Raw genomic sequence first — 13,413 nt, 5'->3', positions numbered from 1 at the left:
TGATCTGAGATTTATTCATATTGGAAAGACTTCAAGCTATATGTGCAAAGTCATCTGGGTATACAAAAGCTACCAAATCCTCTTCGCAGACATCTCATACCTACTGATCTTCGAAAAATCCTGCCCCGCGGCAGCTTTTTCCTTAGCAAGCCGCTCTTTCTCTTTCAGCTTCTTTAACGTCTCCGGATCATCCTCAAAAAAGTATCGCCGCTTTTCTTCCTCCAACTCAACCATTCCCCACCCGCCAATCCTTTTGCCATCCATGTCGTAATTCTGATGGTCACGCTTCTTCATAGTTTGATATCTGTTCCGCGCAAACTTCAGTAGTAACATCCCGAGGACTAACTTGCATGCCAGAAGCACGAGGAAAGCACCCAGGAAGAAGATGAGCATAGTCAAGGCGGCGATTACGTCATCGGCGCTGGGAAGATACCATTGGTTCAAGGATTCCGGATGTGGGATCCCGAACGTTGATCTTCCAAGGGCTTTCCGGATAATGTTGTCGAAGTGTTCAAGGGCGGCCATGGTAGCTGGAGATGCAGTGGCAGACTCAACCGATAGTGCAGTAGCAGTAGAAGAAATAGGTGGTGGCACATGGGTGGCGAGGAACATGTGGTAGGTCTGGACAGAGGACCGAATGAACAGACATGATAATGGGATAACTGGGAGACCCAATCTTTTAATGAGGTTCTGATTCACGAAAGCCTGGCAAGTCAGTATGAAACTTTGTGCTTGCCTAAGGGCGCACTTACATTGGAGTAATAGTCTTTCGCTAGAACATCTAGATATTTTTGGTAGATAGCGGGTTTGACCCGGTTAAACTTGCTGATATAGGCGTGCTTGATCCAGTCTACCAGCATCTCGCTTCCAAGCACCAGGAGGAATGGGGTGAGGACCTCGCCAGACCAGTTGGGAAGGATAGTGAAGCTGTTAGGTAGGATAGAATTGGTCCTGATCGGTGTAGTAGTATCCTTGGCTAAATCTGCCTCGTTCCCAACGATGCTCAATCCGCCGAGCTCTACTATGTTTCTTAGAGCTATAATGACCAACATTAGCCATAGTTGGAATCGTTCCACGACGTCGCGCACGCCAATTGGAAAAGATTATCTTTTTGAAACATCTTAAACACGGTTGACTTGACTTCAACAAATTGGTTCGAAAGGAGCAGTGTCAGCAAGGCGTTCGAGTACGAGTTGACTGCAACGTTCAATGTAATAACTTGGGTAAACAAAGTACCTGCGTGGATGACATTATATATCAACGCCAGCACGAACATGCCAAGAGGTCTGAGGATCTTGCTTCGACCATCAGGATCTCGCTCCAATGTCTCGTTGGAAAAGAGGCATTCGAATATGTCCTGTCCTAAAGCAGAGAACAGCTTGTCGCATACCTGCCATTATTAGCAAAAGAAGTGTGGTCACATACTGACTGACATACCTCGAGAGCATTGTAGATGACATAGAGTTTGATAGCTGACTGCCCTCTGATATTGTGGTACATTCTGCTTGCATCAAGTTTCATTAAAAGGATACAGGTACATATTATCACGGCACCCTGAAGAAGGTCCGCCTTGTGATTTGAAGATAATGATGAGGGTTGTGATTTCGTTCGTCGATGTTTGCGACCCCATCCCTGCCTTGACTTACGCTCCAGCTCAGACATGAACTGCTCGTAACTGCCGTGACCATTACTTGATTCAGAAGTTCTCGCTGGTTGAGACTGCAATGACGACGTGGTTGAAGCTATTGGGCGTCGTGCCCTTGAAACACTTCGAGACCGAGAGGATGAATCAGAACTACCATTTCGATCACGCTGGCGATGCCAGAATCTTCCAGCCCCGTGGTAAATGAATCCCAATATAAAATGTGCTTCTTTCGACAGAGCTTCGCCCCACCACTGAATCAGGATAGCTGCCGCCTTGAGGAATCTAAGTGGCAAGATGGTAAAGGTATACAGCCATGCATCAAGACACGCCAATGATCCGAAAAAAAGTACTTGCTCCAGTTGCGGTGGTAATAACAGAAAGTTCAATAAACGCTCAAATTTAATTTTGGAGGATTCGTAGGGTGTATCTCCTGTTGCGGATCGATAAATATACAAAGGCGATGGCCTGGATGATGATAACTCAAGTTGTAGATATGTGGGTATTGACATAGGCGGAAGAGGAATAGACGGATGAATTGGCGAAGGTTGGCGATCAGCCGACCCGTTTACATTTTTGGGTAATGGCTTTGAACTCGAATTGATATCTAATGGCTCCAGCCATGCACCATGAGGAATTGATTTATGTCTCGGTGACGGTTGACGAGCCGAACCTGCCGAACCTTTGCTGTAAGATGGCATACGATTGCTGCTAGTCACTGGAGTTGATATAGTCCTGGACGACAATAATCCAGGCCGCCTGCCAACTAGGTTGCTCGGCGTACTCTCATTACTGGGCCGCCGCTCCCCAGTTGATTCCGTATGTATTTTGAAAGGTTCAGAAGTAGCCGACCTGTAAACTTGCTCGGTCTTCCTCTGGTCATCTGCATCAGAGCGAGTAGGCTCTGACACTGAGCCTCTCTTATCAAACATCGGAGAAGCTGCGAGAGACAGTTTGACCGGGGAAGTGACAGGTAATGAATCTGGGGCTGAAGTCAACTCTTCCATCTCGGCCGCTGACAGTTTCAAAATCTCTCCGTTTGGGCTGGCCGCTGACAGTTTTCGGGGCTTCTTGACTCTCTCCTCCGGGATATCATGGAGCTCGTGAAGAGGTAGTGGTTTTGAGATAGGGAGGGCCGAGGGGTACTTTACTTCCCCGTTTACTTCAGAAGCAGAATCATGAGCTCTCTTTTCCAAATGGCCGGAATAGCTGCGCAGATTTGGAGCAGATGATACGGTGTCCGGCGGCTCACTCGATGAGTCCGTGGTCACGACTGAAGATGAAGACGAGCTTCTGGCGGATGGCGTAGGCGACGGCGATATGAGATGTCTTGTTTCTTTGGCAGCTGGGTGAGTAACAGGACTAGAGCTCATGTGCTGATACTGATGCTGTTGGTGGGATCCATCTAAGTCTGTGGCGGACAACACGGCGCCATCCTTTAGAAGCCCGTGCCCTGGCCCTGGCCCTTTTTGGCTTCGAGAGTCATCCTCCACAGACATCGGCATGTCGACCTCTCGTACCGGGCTAGCATGAAGATGCTGCAGATCTTGGTACTGGGTGTGTGATGCGAAGCAATATATCAAGATCAAGATGCTTAGAAGTCGGTCGGACTGAGTGAAACCATAGCGCGAACTCGGGCCGGGAAGCTGCTAGCTCTTTGTCGGTTTTGATGGGGCGATATGTCACATGACTAAGCTAGATCTCAAAACATAATCCAACGTCCTGCCATGAACTGTTGCCTCCAAGTAAATTTTAATAAAAACTTTAGGATCGTAAAATACCAAGCGGTTGCCGACTGCCTTGTGGGGAATGCTACATTTAAGCCGCTGCTGTCTTAGGAATGTGAGACCTCCTGTACATGAACACCTCTCCTTGCTTGGCAGTTGAAGAGTTTAGTAGCTGTTTTCTAGGGTCTCGGTTTGAGGGAGTGGAGACGAGAATTGGCTAGAGCTTAGAAGTCTAGTAATGGTGTTATCGAGGTAGGTAGATGTGCTATCTTATTTCATGTGTAGGTTGAGATTAAGCAGTGAGTGATACAGGGGGATGTGGAGTTGGAAAACTTGGTCGAAGAAAAGTGCTTCCTTTATTAAAATATATCTCCAAGAGGTCAGTCGAGGTGCGTTTGCACAGGATGATTCCAACCTACCGGAGAGAGTGGGTGATAGGTGAACGGTGGACAGATTTCTTCAATGCAGCGACTGGCTGATGGACGCTCGTATTATTATGCCTACATGAAGGAAGGTGTGGCGGGTCATTAAACGCTTTCTCTGAAGACTTTATAGGAGAAGTGGCTCGTACTTAGCACTCTTCTTGAATTTTTATACTTCCTAACGCTTCTTCTACGTTCTATATTCAGATCTCGCATTCACGCCTCTTATTCCGCAACACGCGGGGTAGGAGAAGAAGCGGATTGCTGCGAAGCTCAGGTAGTGTGCCCGATCCCATCCTCATTCCATCTAGCGGTTCACACTGTAAGAGAACGCTGGCTGGGCGTCGTAGGCTTTCATATAATACATGTCCTCGTAGAATTATTTTGTCCTTGGCACCGGGGTGTATCGACGTCAATCTTCGCTTGATGCTTTCTTAATCTTCACTTTGCCGATCTTCGCCTTCGGAGTAGATTTGGCCTTCTTGGCCTTCCCTTTGGGTTCATCTTTATCAAGTTCCTCTTCCTCAGCCTTGACAACCTCCTCATCTTCCACCACCACAGCCTTCCTCTTGTTCGACGCTCTTGCCTTAGGCTTGATTTCCTTCTCGCTCTCGGCATCTTCTCCTCCGTTGAGATCTTCTTTCTTCACATCTGCAGGGAATTCAACGATCTTCTTCTGCACACTCGGCACCACGCAACTGGACCTGCTAGCAACAGTGAGATAAATCATTTTCGCTCCGTTTGGCAAAGTGATGGCAGCTTTTGTCTTCGACTTTACCCCACGATGGTTGAATAACCACTCATCTGGGAACTTGCTCGAATCACCTAGCAGATCTACGGCAGTCTGGCAGACGTAAAGGATGGATTTATGAAGCTGCTTGATCATCTCCGAGCTGAACGTATTGGTGTATTGCTCCGGGTGCAATTTTGCATTGTATAAAATCTCGTCGCTAGATAGTTTAGCCCACTGGGCCTTTGCATTCAGGTGTGATAAGTATACTGACCTAACCCAGTTACCAATTCCGCTTATCATCGATTGATTCAACAGGAAGCCCTTTATGGGGACCCTTTTGCTCAAAATCTTCGCCTCCAACCACTCTGCAGTGAAAATGTCTTTGTCGATTACAGGATCCGGGCCGTTTTCAATGAGAGGAGTGGTACTTTTGATGTCCTCTGCTGCGCAGTTGACCAAACGTATTCGGCCAAATCTTCGAGGATCCGCGAAAGCTGCTTCGACTTTGGGCTGGCTGTCGGTCTCCAGTTTGAATTTCCAGAATTCTGGAGGCCATTCTTCATCTTCTTTGGTTGCCTTGGGCCGATAGTGTCCGTTAGGTTCACCTCGAATGTGAATCCAGCCTGTAGATGTCAACACTAAGAGACCAGCCATGGCATAAATTTACGTACCTGACATGCCCAAATGGAAGACTGGGTGAGGTGGTGATGACATTATAAGCCTGATTGATGTATTAGTGAATGGACAATTAAACATAGAACTAGGGCCACAAACCAGAAATATTTGCCTTGCTGATTCGCATCTAGGACTTTCTTGCCTGTCATGGCTTTCTCGAACTTAGGTCCACTGGTGCCGACCTTTCCAAATATAATGGGGTCATCTGGGGCTTTCACGACGGCGAGAGTCTTGCCTACTAGATTCTTTCGAAGGTAATGAACCACACGTGCAACTGTTCGACATCATGTCAGCGGTGGTACGGTACGGTCCTCGTCCTTCAAGTTCCTTTTATGCGACACTGACCTTCTGCTATTTCAGGCATTTTGGTATGGTACTAGCCAGTTGTAAGCCTCTACTTCAATGTCTGCAATTGCTTTCTGAATGAGACGATTTCATAGATGATGATGACTCCGAGAATAATGAGCGAATCTGACACGAGAAAACGTGACTGACTGTTGATTGATATTACTGCTGAGTCATATATCGACACGGGCCAACCGCTTTCCACAATACTCCGTCCGTACAACCTCGGCCCCGCGCATATGACATACCCCGGATACTCGCTCTACTTACGGTATCACAAGCCTTCAACAAGTTTGCCCATATCCTCCAGCAAGCCCCGAGTATTTCCACTCTCTACGACCTCAAATACCTAGTACTATTTATTACATCGCTTTTCCGAATACTTTGCCCCCCATTCAACCATCAAAATGGTTGCCGATTCCCTCGTCTACCACCCCTCCGTTGCACATTACCTCAAATTCGTCGGCACGACTGTCGGTCGCGACAAGCTCCTTCGAACCCTCCAATACTTCTCGCGATTCTACGCCTGGTACCTCTTCCGCACCAATGGTAGTCCCAGCGAAATCGCGCCCTTCGAGACCATCAAGAAGCAATTCGGGCTCGCGCGCAAACTACTGCGCTTCGGCAAGTTTGTAGAGCATTTCAAAGCCGCGGCGGTTGCTGCCGATAGCAAGAGTCTCGATCCAGTCATCAAGTACTGTGCGGTGGGCCGACAGTTGGGATACGCTGGATACCTGAGTTTTGATGCTGTGACTGTTCTTGATGCTGCGGGGATCCGGAAGTTTGAGGCTGCGAAGAGGTTTCAGAGGGAGGCGTATAAGTGCTGGGCTGTGGGACTATTTTTCAGTACTGTGAGCGGGTTGTATTCGCTTTACAATTTGAGAGTGCAGACGTCCAAGATTGATAAGGAGGATGGAGAGGGTGTTGTTGCTGCTAAGAGGATTGAGAAGTATGTGATACCATCGCTAGGAGCGGGGTCCTTTGCTAACTTTGTTTCCAGGGAGCGTGCTGCTCTCAACCTTCAACTTCTTTCCGACCTCTGTGATCTGACAGTTCCTACGACCGCAATTGGATTGGCAAACTTTGATGATGGATTGGTTGGTTTGGCTGGAACCGTGAGCAGTTTGATTGGAGTCCACAGTGCGTGGAAGAAGACTGCATGAGAGGACTAGGGTTTTTAAAATTGAGTGGAGGTAGTCAACACAAGAAATTGTATGTAAGTTGGTACTTTGATATCCAGCGACGCCATAGGGTGCTGTGATACGATGCACAGAATGCATCGTTTCATATTGTCTAGATGGCAATTTTGGGATATTTATTATTTGCCTAACCTTTGTCCTGAAAGACACAACGAAACAAAATGATTTCCTATCTTGAAGCGTTCGAGCATCTATAAGAATGCTTCTTCTACTTTGGTTGCTTCTGGCATCTATGCTACAAAGCTTCCCGAGTCCTGGATCTGAAGTCACAAGAACATGATAGCCCTTTCTTAGCAGACATTGCACTCAGTCTGCACGCCGCGGGTATTATCATAAGCTAGTATGCCACAGTCAACACTCCATATCGTTAGATATACCTAGCTCTTCCGATTGATCTTCTGTACCTCGGTCAGAGTTGGCCCTGCTTAAAGCATCGGGACCCTAATATCTAAGCGTAAAACTGAAAATTGCTTATACCGCAGTATGCTTATGACGCGACTTATTCTCTACTGCTCTCGCGTTCTCTTTATATGCTTGTCAGATTTTTGAACTTTAAAATCCCCGAAGATCCCGGAATCCACATTTACGAAGCACTATGCAAGGGCAGCAAGGCAAGCTTCTGCTTAAGCCCAAAGGATTTTTTCAGAACATCTTCAACATATGCACTGCTTTATCTAAAAATGTGTTGCCCCTTTTGCAATGTCCATCCCTCTGAAGAGTTTAGAGCTCTTTTGCCCTGTTAAATCCTAACACCCTCTGACTTGCATTAGCGTAACATTATGCCTAATCCAGCTGCGCATTTTATATCCTGTTGGCGTGATCTTTTAAGCTGTTTTGCTAATATAAGCACGTATAGTGGGTCTATAGCACCTTACTAAGGCTTATTCTGACTTTACCCCTATTTTTATACGAAGATCAGCTAAGCACCTTACCTATCTAGGCGAAAACTATCATGAAATTAAGCAAATGCGAACCTGGCGTTCGAACGCCAGCTTTTCGATAAAGTTTACGGAATAGGATTAGTGGGATGCGGCATTAGATATACTTCTACTAGCCATAGCGAACTTAATTCGTCGTGTTGTTGGGTGGGGCAAAAGAGGTCTTTGAAGCGTTTTAACGTCGAGCGGTCGTAGTGTATAACTTTAAAAATTAATAATTCAGAGTTTCATTGCATCATACTATAGTCGCCGGATACAATCATATTATACGCCGTACACGGAGTTTATGGAAAAGTAAACACGCGTTGATTGATGGATTAGATTTGACAAATCTTGGATTGCATTTTAGACTCTTTTTTGCAATGACGATGCATTATTTCAATTTTCAACACCAATACCCCTTTTCCGTATGAGACACTGAGATTGCTTCTCATCTTTTCACTGCGTATCATTATCTCTAATATGAATGAGCAGAAATAGCACCTTACTTGTTATGGTGTTTCTCCACTGCAAGTCCCAGGCTGAGCTTCAGAAGTCTTGGCGAAAGTCTGCATTAACAAAGGAGGTTTACCTTTCTGGCCATATTGTGACGATCGATGTCCAAATGAGATACCCCAGCAAAGTTGTACTTACTTGTAGCACATCTTAATACGGTAACAGGAGTTCATTGATTAGTCATTATGTTTGCATGTTATCCGATTTCGAAGGTTGAAAAGTAGCAACAAATCCATTTGACTTGAGAGAAAGGCAAAATTCGTTTACTATTAGAATATGGGTATTCCTTATAGGTTAGGAACTCTGAATTGGCGATTGTATATTTCGATTATTTGACCTGCTCCCAGTTTACCCTATCTAAAACCCATGCTCTCGTTGACTGTCTTTAATGAGGATCGTCGTGATACAGACATGTGGGGTCCATGCAGGACCGCTGGTCGGATCGGTAGGCGGCTCGTGGGGATCAACTATTTGAATTTCCAAAAACCTACGAGGCCTGAGACCTCACAATTTCAGGCCAAGATCGACAAGATCAGTGAGTATATTATCTGTTTTCCCCCGAATGTATTTTCTCTCAGCATCCAACAGTCACTCTTTTGTACTCGCGCATTAATACTTGTTTTACCATTCACACTCATTTATTCTTTCAGCCAAATAAATAAAACATTCGTTAATTTACAACTCCGACATCATGCAGTTCTCCATGTACTCTCTTCTGGCTCTTAGCCTTGGAACTCAGGTCCTTTCCGCGCCACTTGTTCCCGCCACGGGAGATGTTGTTTCGGGTCTGACTTCCGGGGTTTCCAACCTCAAGACCCCCGTCACGAGAGATTCGAATGTTGTTTCGAGCCTGACTACCGTCGTATCCAACCTCAAGGTTTCAGTGGTAGAGGATTTGACAACCATCAGTCAGTTGGAATATGTCACTGTTCTACTTCACAAACTAACCCTTTGCGTCCAGATTCGAGCATCGTATCAGATGTCACCACTGCTGTCGTCCCTACCGTCAAGACCGTTCTTGTTGATGTCGTCGGCACTGTCAATGCCACATTAGGTCCAGTTCTTTCCCTGGTCGGTGGCATTGCTACACCTCTGGTATATGACGAGGTCCGGGCCGTTCTTACCGTTCTTGCGGATGTGGAGCACATCGTCTTCGACGTTGTCGCGGTCCTCCTTAACCTTGTCCAGACCCTCGTGCCTGGTAAGCATATCTCTGCTGCTCGGGATTCCTTTATGCTAATGACTCTTAGATGTTTTGTGCCTTGTCAAGTCTGAGATCGCTGGTGTAGTGACTATTCTCTCGCCTATCGTTCAACCAATCTTGACCTTCGCCCTCTCCGTTGCTGGTACTGCTGCCCTCGACGTGTCTGGCGAGCTTCAGGACGTTGTCGCCAAGGTGAACGGTATTCTTGCTGGTGTATTGGACCCTGTTGGCCCGGTTTTGAAGGCTGTGCTTTAGATGCTGCTATTTCGCAATAGCCGGTAGAGCAATCCAGGAGATGTGGAGTGAGGCAAGGGAAGTTGAGAAAGCGAGAAGATGCAACGCCGATGCGGCTACGATTTTTAATGTTGGCAAATAGAATCGCAGCACCATACGAGTGTCGCATTCTGTAATTCAGTAATTCAATGATGATTTTTAGTTCCCCTCGTTTCGAACATTTTCGGGATTTTCCTGACTTGATTGTTGCTGGTGGCATATGCAGTACATAGAGGGGAGCGTTACATTCGTTGTGCTGTGCCCCCTTTATCTCGCTAAAGTTAGTCAATTACATGCGGGCAGGCAATAATCTTCCCATCGTCCTAATTGAGTGATATTGTGGAGGGACAACACAACCCCGAACTCTAGGCTAGGATCTGACTTATAGTTTCATCGTTGAATAATTATATATATAATAATCTATGTAATTGAATGTGTATGTAGAATTGGATGGTTTAGAAGTCTGTCCAAGCGCCTGTATTTTAGCTGCATACCTCAACTTCACGTGACGCCCCTTAAACCCCACCACAATATGCACCGAAAATGTAGACCCGAGATATCAGAATCATCGCGAGCACGAAACTCAGGAGCTAACAATATCTCCAAAAGAGGGTTTTGACCACAACAGCGTATAGGCTGTCTAGATTCAGCTTGATAATAAGGGACTACTACAGTAGTACAGTACGCTGGTACGGAACATCAAATCGCCGACAATGCGGGGCAAGGTTTCTACCTGACCACACCCACTCCACCTCAACCCACCCCATCCATTTCCCTGCTTCCAGAGACAAGGGTCACTTCAACCAAAATACTGTACATGTCAATAACATTGCAAATTCTCACAATACTAGCCAGCTATCTATATTATAGGTATTATATGCCCCTCACTCTCTAGTCAGTCTACTAACCACCTTTACAGCTCTTCAGTGGTGGTGCTAAATTGCTGCACCGAGTCTGGGACTCCGTTTCGCATACCTACCTAGCTGTGTTCCTGGGTACCCCTTTTCACCTTTGCTGCTTTTCTTCACGTACATATACCCACCGCTCCGGAATTATCCACAATGGACGACCCGATGGAGAACGGGGAAGCCCTAAAAGAGCTGCAGAGAGATCTTGCGAGGAAATATCGAATTCACGGAGCCAAAATCGAGGAAATTTGGCGGTCTCTTGATAAAGCCAACGAACTCGAACAGTCAAAGCTGGTGCAGCAGAAGGTGTGGTTTTGAAGGACCCTTGCGATAGATCTCTGGGCAATGTCTTCAAGTTCATGCCTGAAATCAACCTGCGTGATATCACGGAGCCTGGATCGGATTACTTGCTGAATATTTTGAAGCATCGCGCTACTAAGTTACTCTCTGAGCAATATATTGAAGGACCAGACATGGGCCCAGGCGACCACGCGGTGATAGTCCATAATATGCGTGTCAACAATCTCCGTCATATCGACGATTTCAAATATTCTTTCACTTTATTCATGGACGAAGAAACCTACGGGCAGTCTTACAACACTAAATCTAAGGCAGAGTATGAAATAGCTATGGATGATTTATCTGTGGTTGTTAACGCTGGACTTTGTCTTCCTCAATCGACCGGCGAGTTAATTCTGCTAAGACAGTTATATACCTTGCAAATGCTCAACATCTTAGTCGAAGATATTCTCGAAGTAGGATCAACCTCTAGGAACACGAAGAAGCCATCGAAGAAGCCCGAGGAAGCTGCCCGTGCTGCTCTGTCAAAGCTTTCAATCATTCCCAAGCCAGAGAAACTCTCGTTGCAAGAGTTAATGGCTAGCGCTTTAGACCAAAAATCATCTCTGGATGGTTATTTGAGCTTATGTCGCGAGGAGCCCGTCTTTCTGGCACATGCTGTCAATATTTGGTTCTTCACGAGGCCGGAACTTATCAAAGACGAGAAGGGACGAACTTTACCTGTTGTAACGGACAAGAACATTAGCATCGCATTCTTCGAGATGATCCACAATGCTATTATTGGTGCTGCAATTTGGGACTACCTCTGTCGTCTTCTTCGGATCCTTGATGAATCCAACGACCCTAGGTATAGAGGCGTCGTTCTCCAGGAAATATCGAACGTCTGTCACCTGGAATATGGACGGGTACAAAGGCTCTTCAAGCGCCAAGTACAAACGTTCTCAGGATCAAAGTATTTCAAGCGCGTCTCGGGCGTATATGACAAGTAAGTCCGGAGTTTCAAGTACTTACTCTCCATTTCAAATATCATTCTGCATTTTACGTTCTACGCATGTCTTGAGGGCATTGCTAGATAGTGCCATAATCATGAAACATCCCACTTGTTCCGAACCTTATTTTATCAAGCAGTACTGACCAAGTCTGAAACATACAGTGGTGTTGCACGTGTATCCATCAAGGGCAAGCCAGAACTGCTCACAAGAGAAAACCCAAGGCTTCATTACATGCTCCGCCTCTGTGAACCTGGAGTAGATGCCTCTAAAGCAATTACCTGGATCAAGCAATTAGACGACCTCCATTGCTCTCATCCCAAGGAACGAGAAGCAATGGATGAAAATGAATTTGAATCCTTTGGTGATTTAGCTGTGATTGTTGGATTTGTTCAGTCGATTTCTTCGTCACTTGCTATACCTCCCATGAATCTCAAGAAGGGACAATTATACGTCTCAAGATTGAAGGAGCTGGCGACGGAGCTGGACCCCCTGAAATCCCAGCTCGATTTAGCGGACTTCGCAATTCCTATCGATAATCTCACTGAACCAGGTATGGCTGCAGGAGCCTTGAATGCACTTGATCAATTTGTCGTTGATAAGACAGGTACTAAGATGGGTTTTCTCTACCAAGACCTCATTGAAAAATGTGTCACAGATATTCAGGAATACTACCAACTGCAGACAAGAGCAGCTGCGCAGAACGCACAAGCTGAGCTTCCCCAAGCAACACCAATTGCGGAAACCCCAGAAGTGCAAGTTCAACAACGTAGACAGAAACACAAAACTCGCCCACCACATTCATCCGCATACGACATATCTCCCAATCTAGCGACTGCTGAGCCAGAAAAGGTGGAGCTGCTACCAGTTTTCAAAGTGAAGCAAGATACGGTCAAGACATTCTCAACATTATTCTCAAAATCGCAATCACGAGGATCAGTTACATGGGCAGCTTTTGAAACCGCAATGGCAGACTTGAAGTTTTCTGTAATGCCAAAGTTTGGATCGGTCATCATGTTCTGTCCTCCATCGGATCTAGCAATACAGAAATCACTTACGTTGCATCGGCCACATAAGTCACAAATCGAAGGCCACTTGCTTCTTATATTTGCGAGTCGTCTGAAGAGAGTGTATGGATGGGGAGAGCAGTCTTTCGAGGTGGCATAAGGCGAAATGAGACGATATTGAGTAGACTTTTCGTCTCTGGCTACGCATAATTGCGCTAGTAAATTTCCTTGTATCTGATGCTCTAGGGTGGTCATATTGGATACATACGACTGAGAAACAGTCTATGCAAAATCTGTACATGTAACTTCAGCATGTATATTATTGTTCCGGAACGGAAAGAGAAAGACGAAGTTTATTGTAAAGTCGCGACTTTTAGCGTACCACACATCGAAAAGGGCTCTTGCGGCAACTATTCGAAGTAGTTTCCATCAGTGGTTACGCTTCTTTGAAACCCGTCACTAAACGTCACAAGCTTTCATTAAGTGCCCTTGAATTAACATAGCTTAGGTCACGGCACAGTTTATATTTCGAAAAAAGAAATCTCCCATCACAATC

At 46.0% G+C, this 13,413-nt stretch overlaps 4 protein-coding genes across 4 annotated transcripts; 2 read left to right on the top strand and 2 right to left on the bottom strand.

Annotated features, from left to right (window-relative positions):
* Positions 1 to 69: 69 nt before the first annotated feature.
* LHYA1_G007197 (Endoplasmic reticulum membrane protein) lies at positions 70 to 3,147 on the bottom strand (the record flags this gene model as incomplete). Its single annotated transcript, XM_031152127.1, has 4 exons — positions 70 to 705; positions 753 to 1,036; positions 1,237 to 1,390; positions 1,438 to 3,147. 4 exons carry the CDS (start codon positions 3,145 to 3,147, stop codon positions 70 to 72), a joined length of 2,784 nt encoding a protein of 927 aa, XP_031002110.1.
* Positions 3,148 to 4,203: 1,056 nt separating this feature from the next.
* FPG1 (Formamidopyrimidine-DNA glycosylase) lies at positions 4,204 to 5,563 on the bottom strand (the record flags this gene model as incomplete). The annotated part of the gene is made up of 5 exons (XM_031152126.1): positions 4,204 to 4,741; positions 4,796 to 5,147; positions 5,196 to 5,245; positions 5,299 to 5,473; positions 5,545 to 5,563. The coding sequence occupies 5 exons, from the start codon at positions 5,561 to 5,563 to the stop codon at positions 4,204 to 4,206; spliced, it is 1,134 nt and encodes a 377-aa protein (XP_031002111.1).
* Positions 5,564 to 5,951: 388 nt separating this feature from the next.
* On the top strand, positions 5,952 to 6,707 carry PEX11 (Peroxisomal membrane protein; the record flags this gene model as incomplete). Its single annotated transcript, XM_031152125.1, has 2 exons — positions 5,952 to 6,493; positions 6,545 to 6,707. The coding sequence occupies 2 exons, from the start codon at positions 5,952 to 5,954 to the stop codon at positions 6,705 to 6,707; spliced, it is 705 nt and encodes a 234-aa protein (XP_031002112.1).
* A 4,007-nt stretch (positions 6,708 to 10,714) lies between these two features.
* On the top strand, positions 10,715 to 13,017 carry LHYA1_G007194 (uncharacterized protein; the record flags this gene model as incomplete). The annotated part of the gene is given in 3 exon segments (XM_031152124.1): positions 10,715 to 10,867; positions 10,882 to 11,846; positions 12,015 to 13,017. 3 exon segments carry the CDS (start codon positions 10,715 to 10,717, stop codon positions 13,015 to 13,017), a joined length of 2,121 nt encoding a protein of 706 aa, XP_031002113.1.
* Between the last annotated feature and the right edge of the window lie 396 nt (positions 13,018 to 13,413).

The sequence above is a fragment of the Lachnellula hyalina genome (assembly GCF_007821495.1).
Source record: "Lachnellula hyalina strain CBS 185.66 chromosome Unknown contig00188, whole genome shotgun sequence".
Lineage (NCBI taxonomy): Eukaryota > Fungi > Ascomycota > Leotiomycetes > Helotiales > Lachnaceae > Lachnellula > Lachnellula hyalina.
Note: the sequence above shows the minus strand (reverse complement) of the source record. Positions and strands in the feature narration are given on the sequence as shown.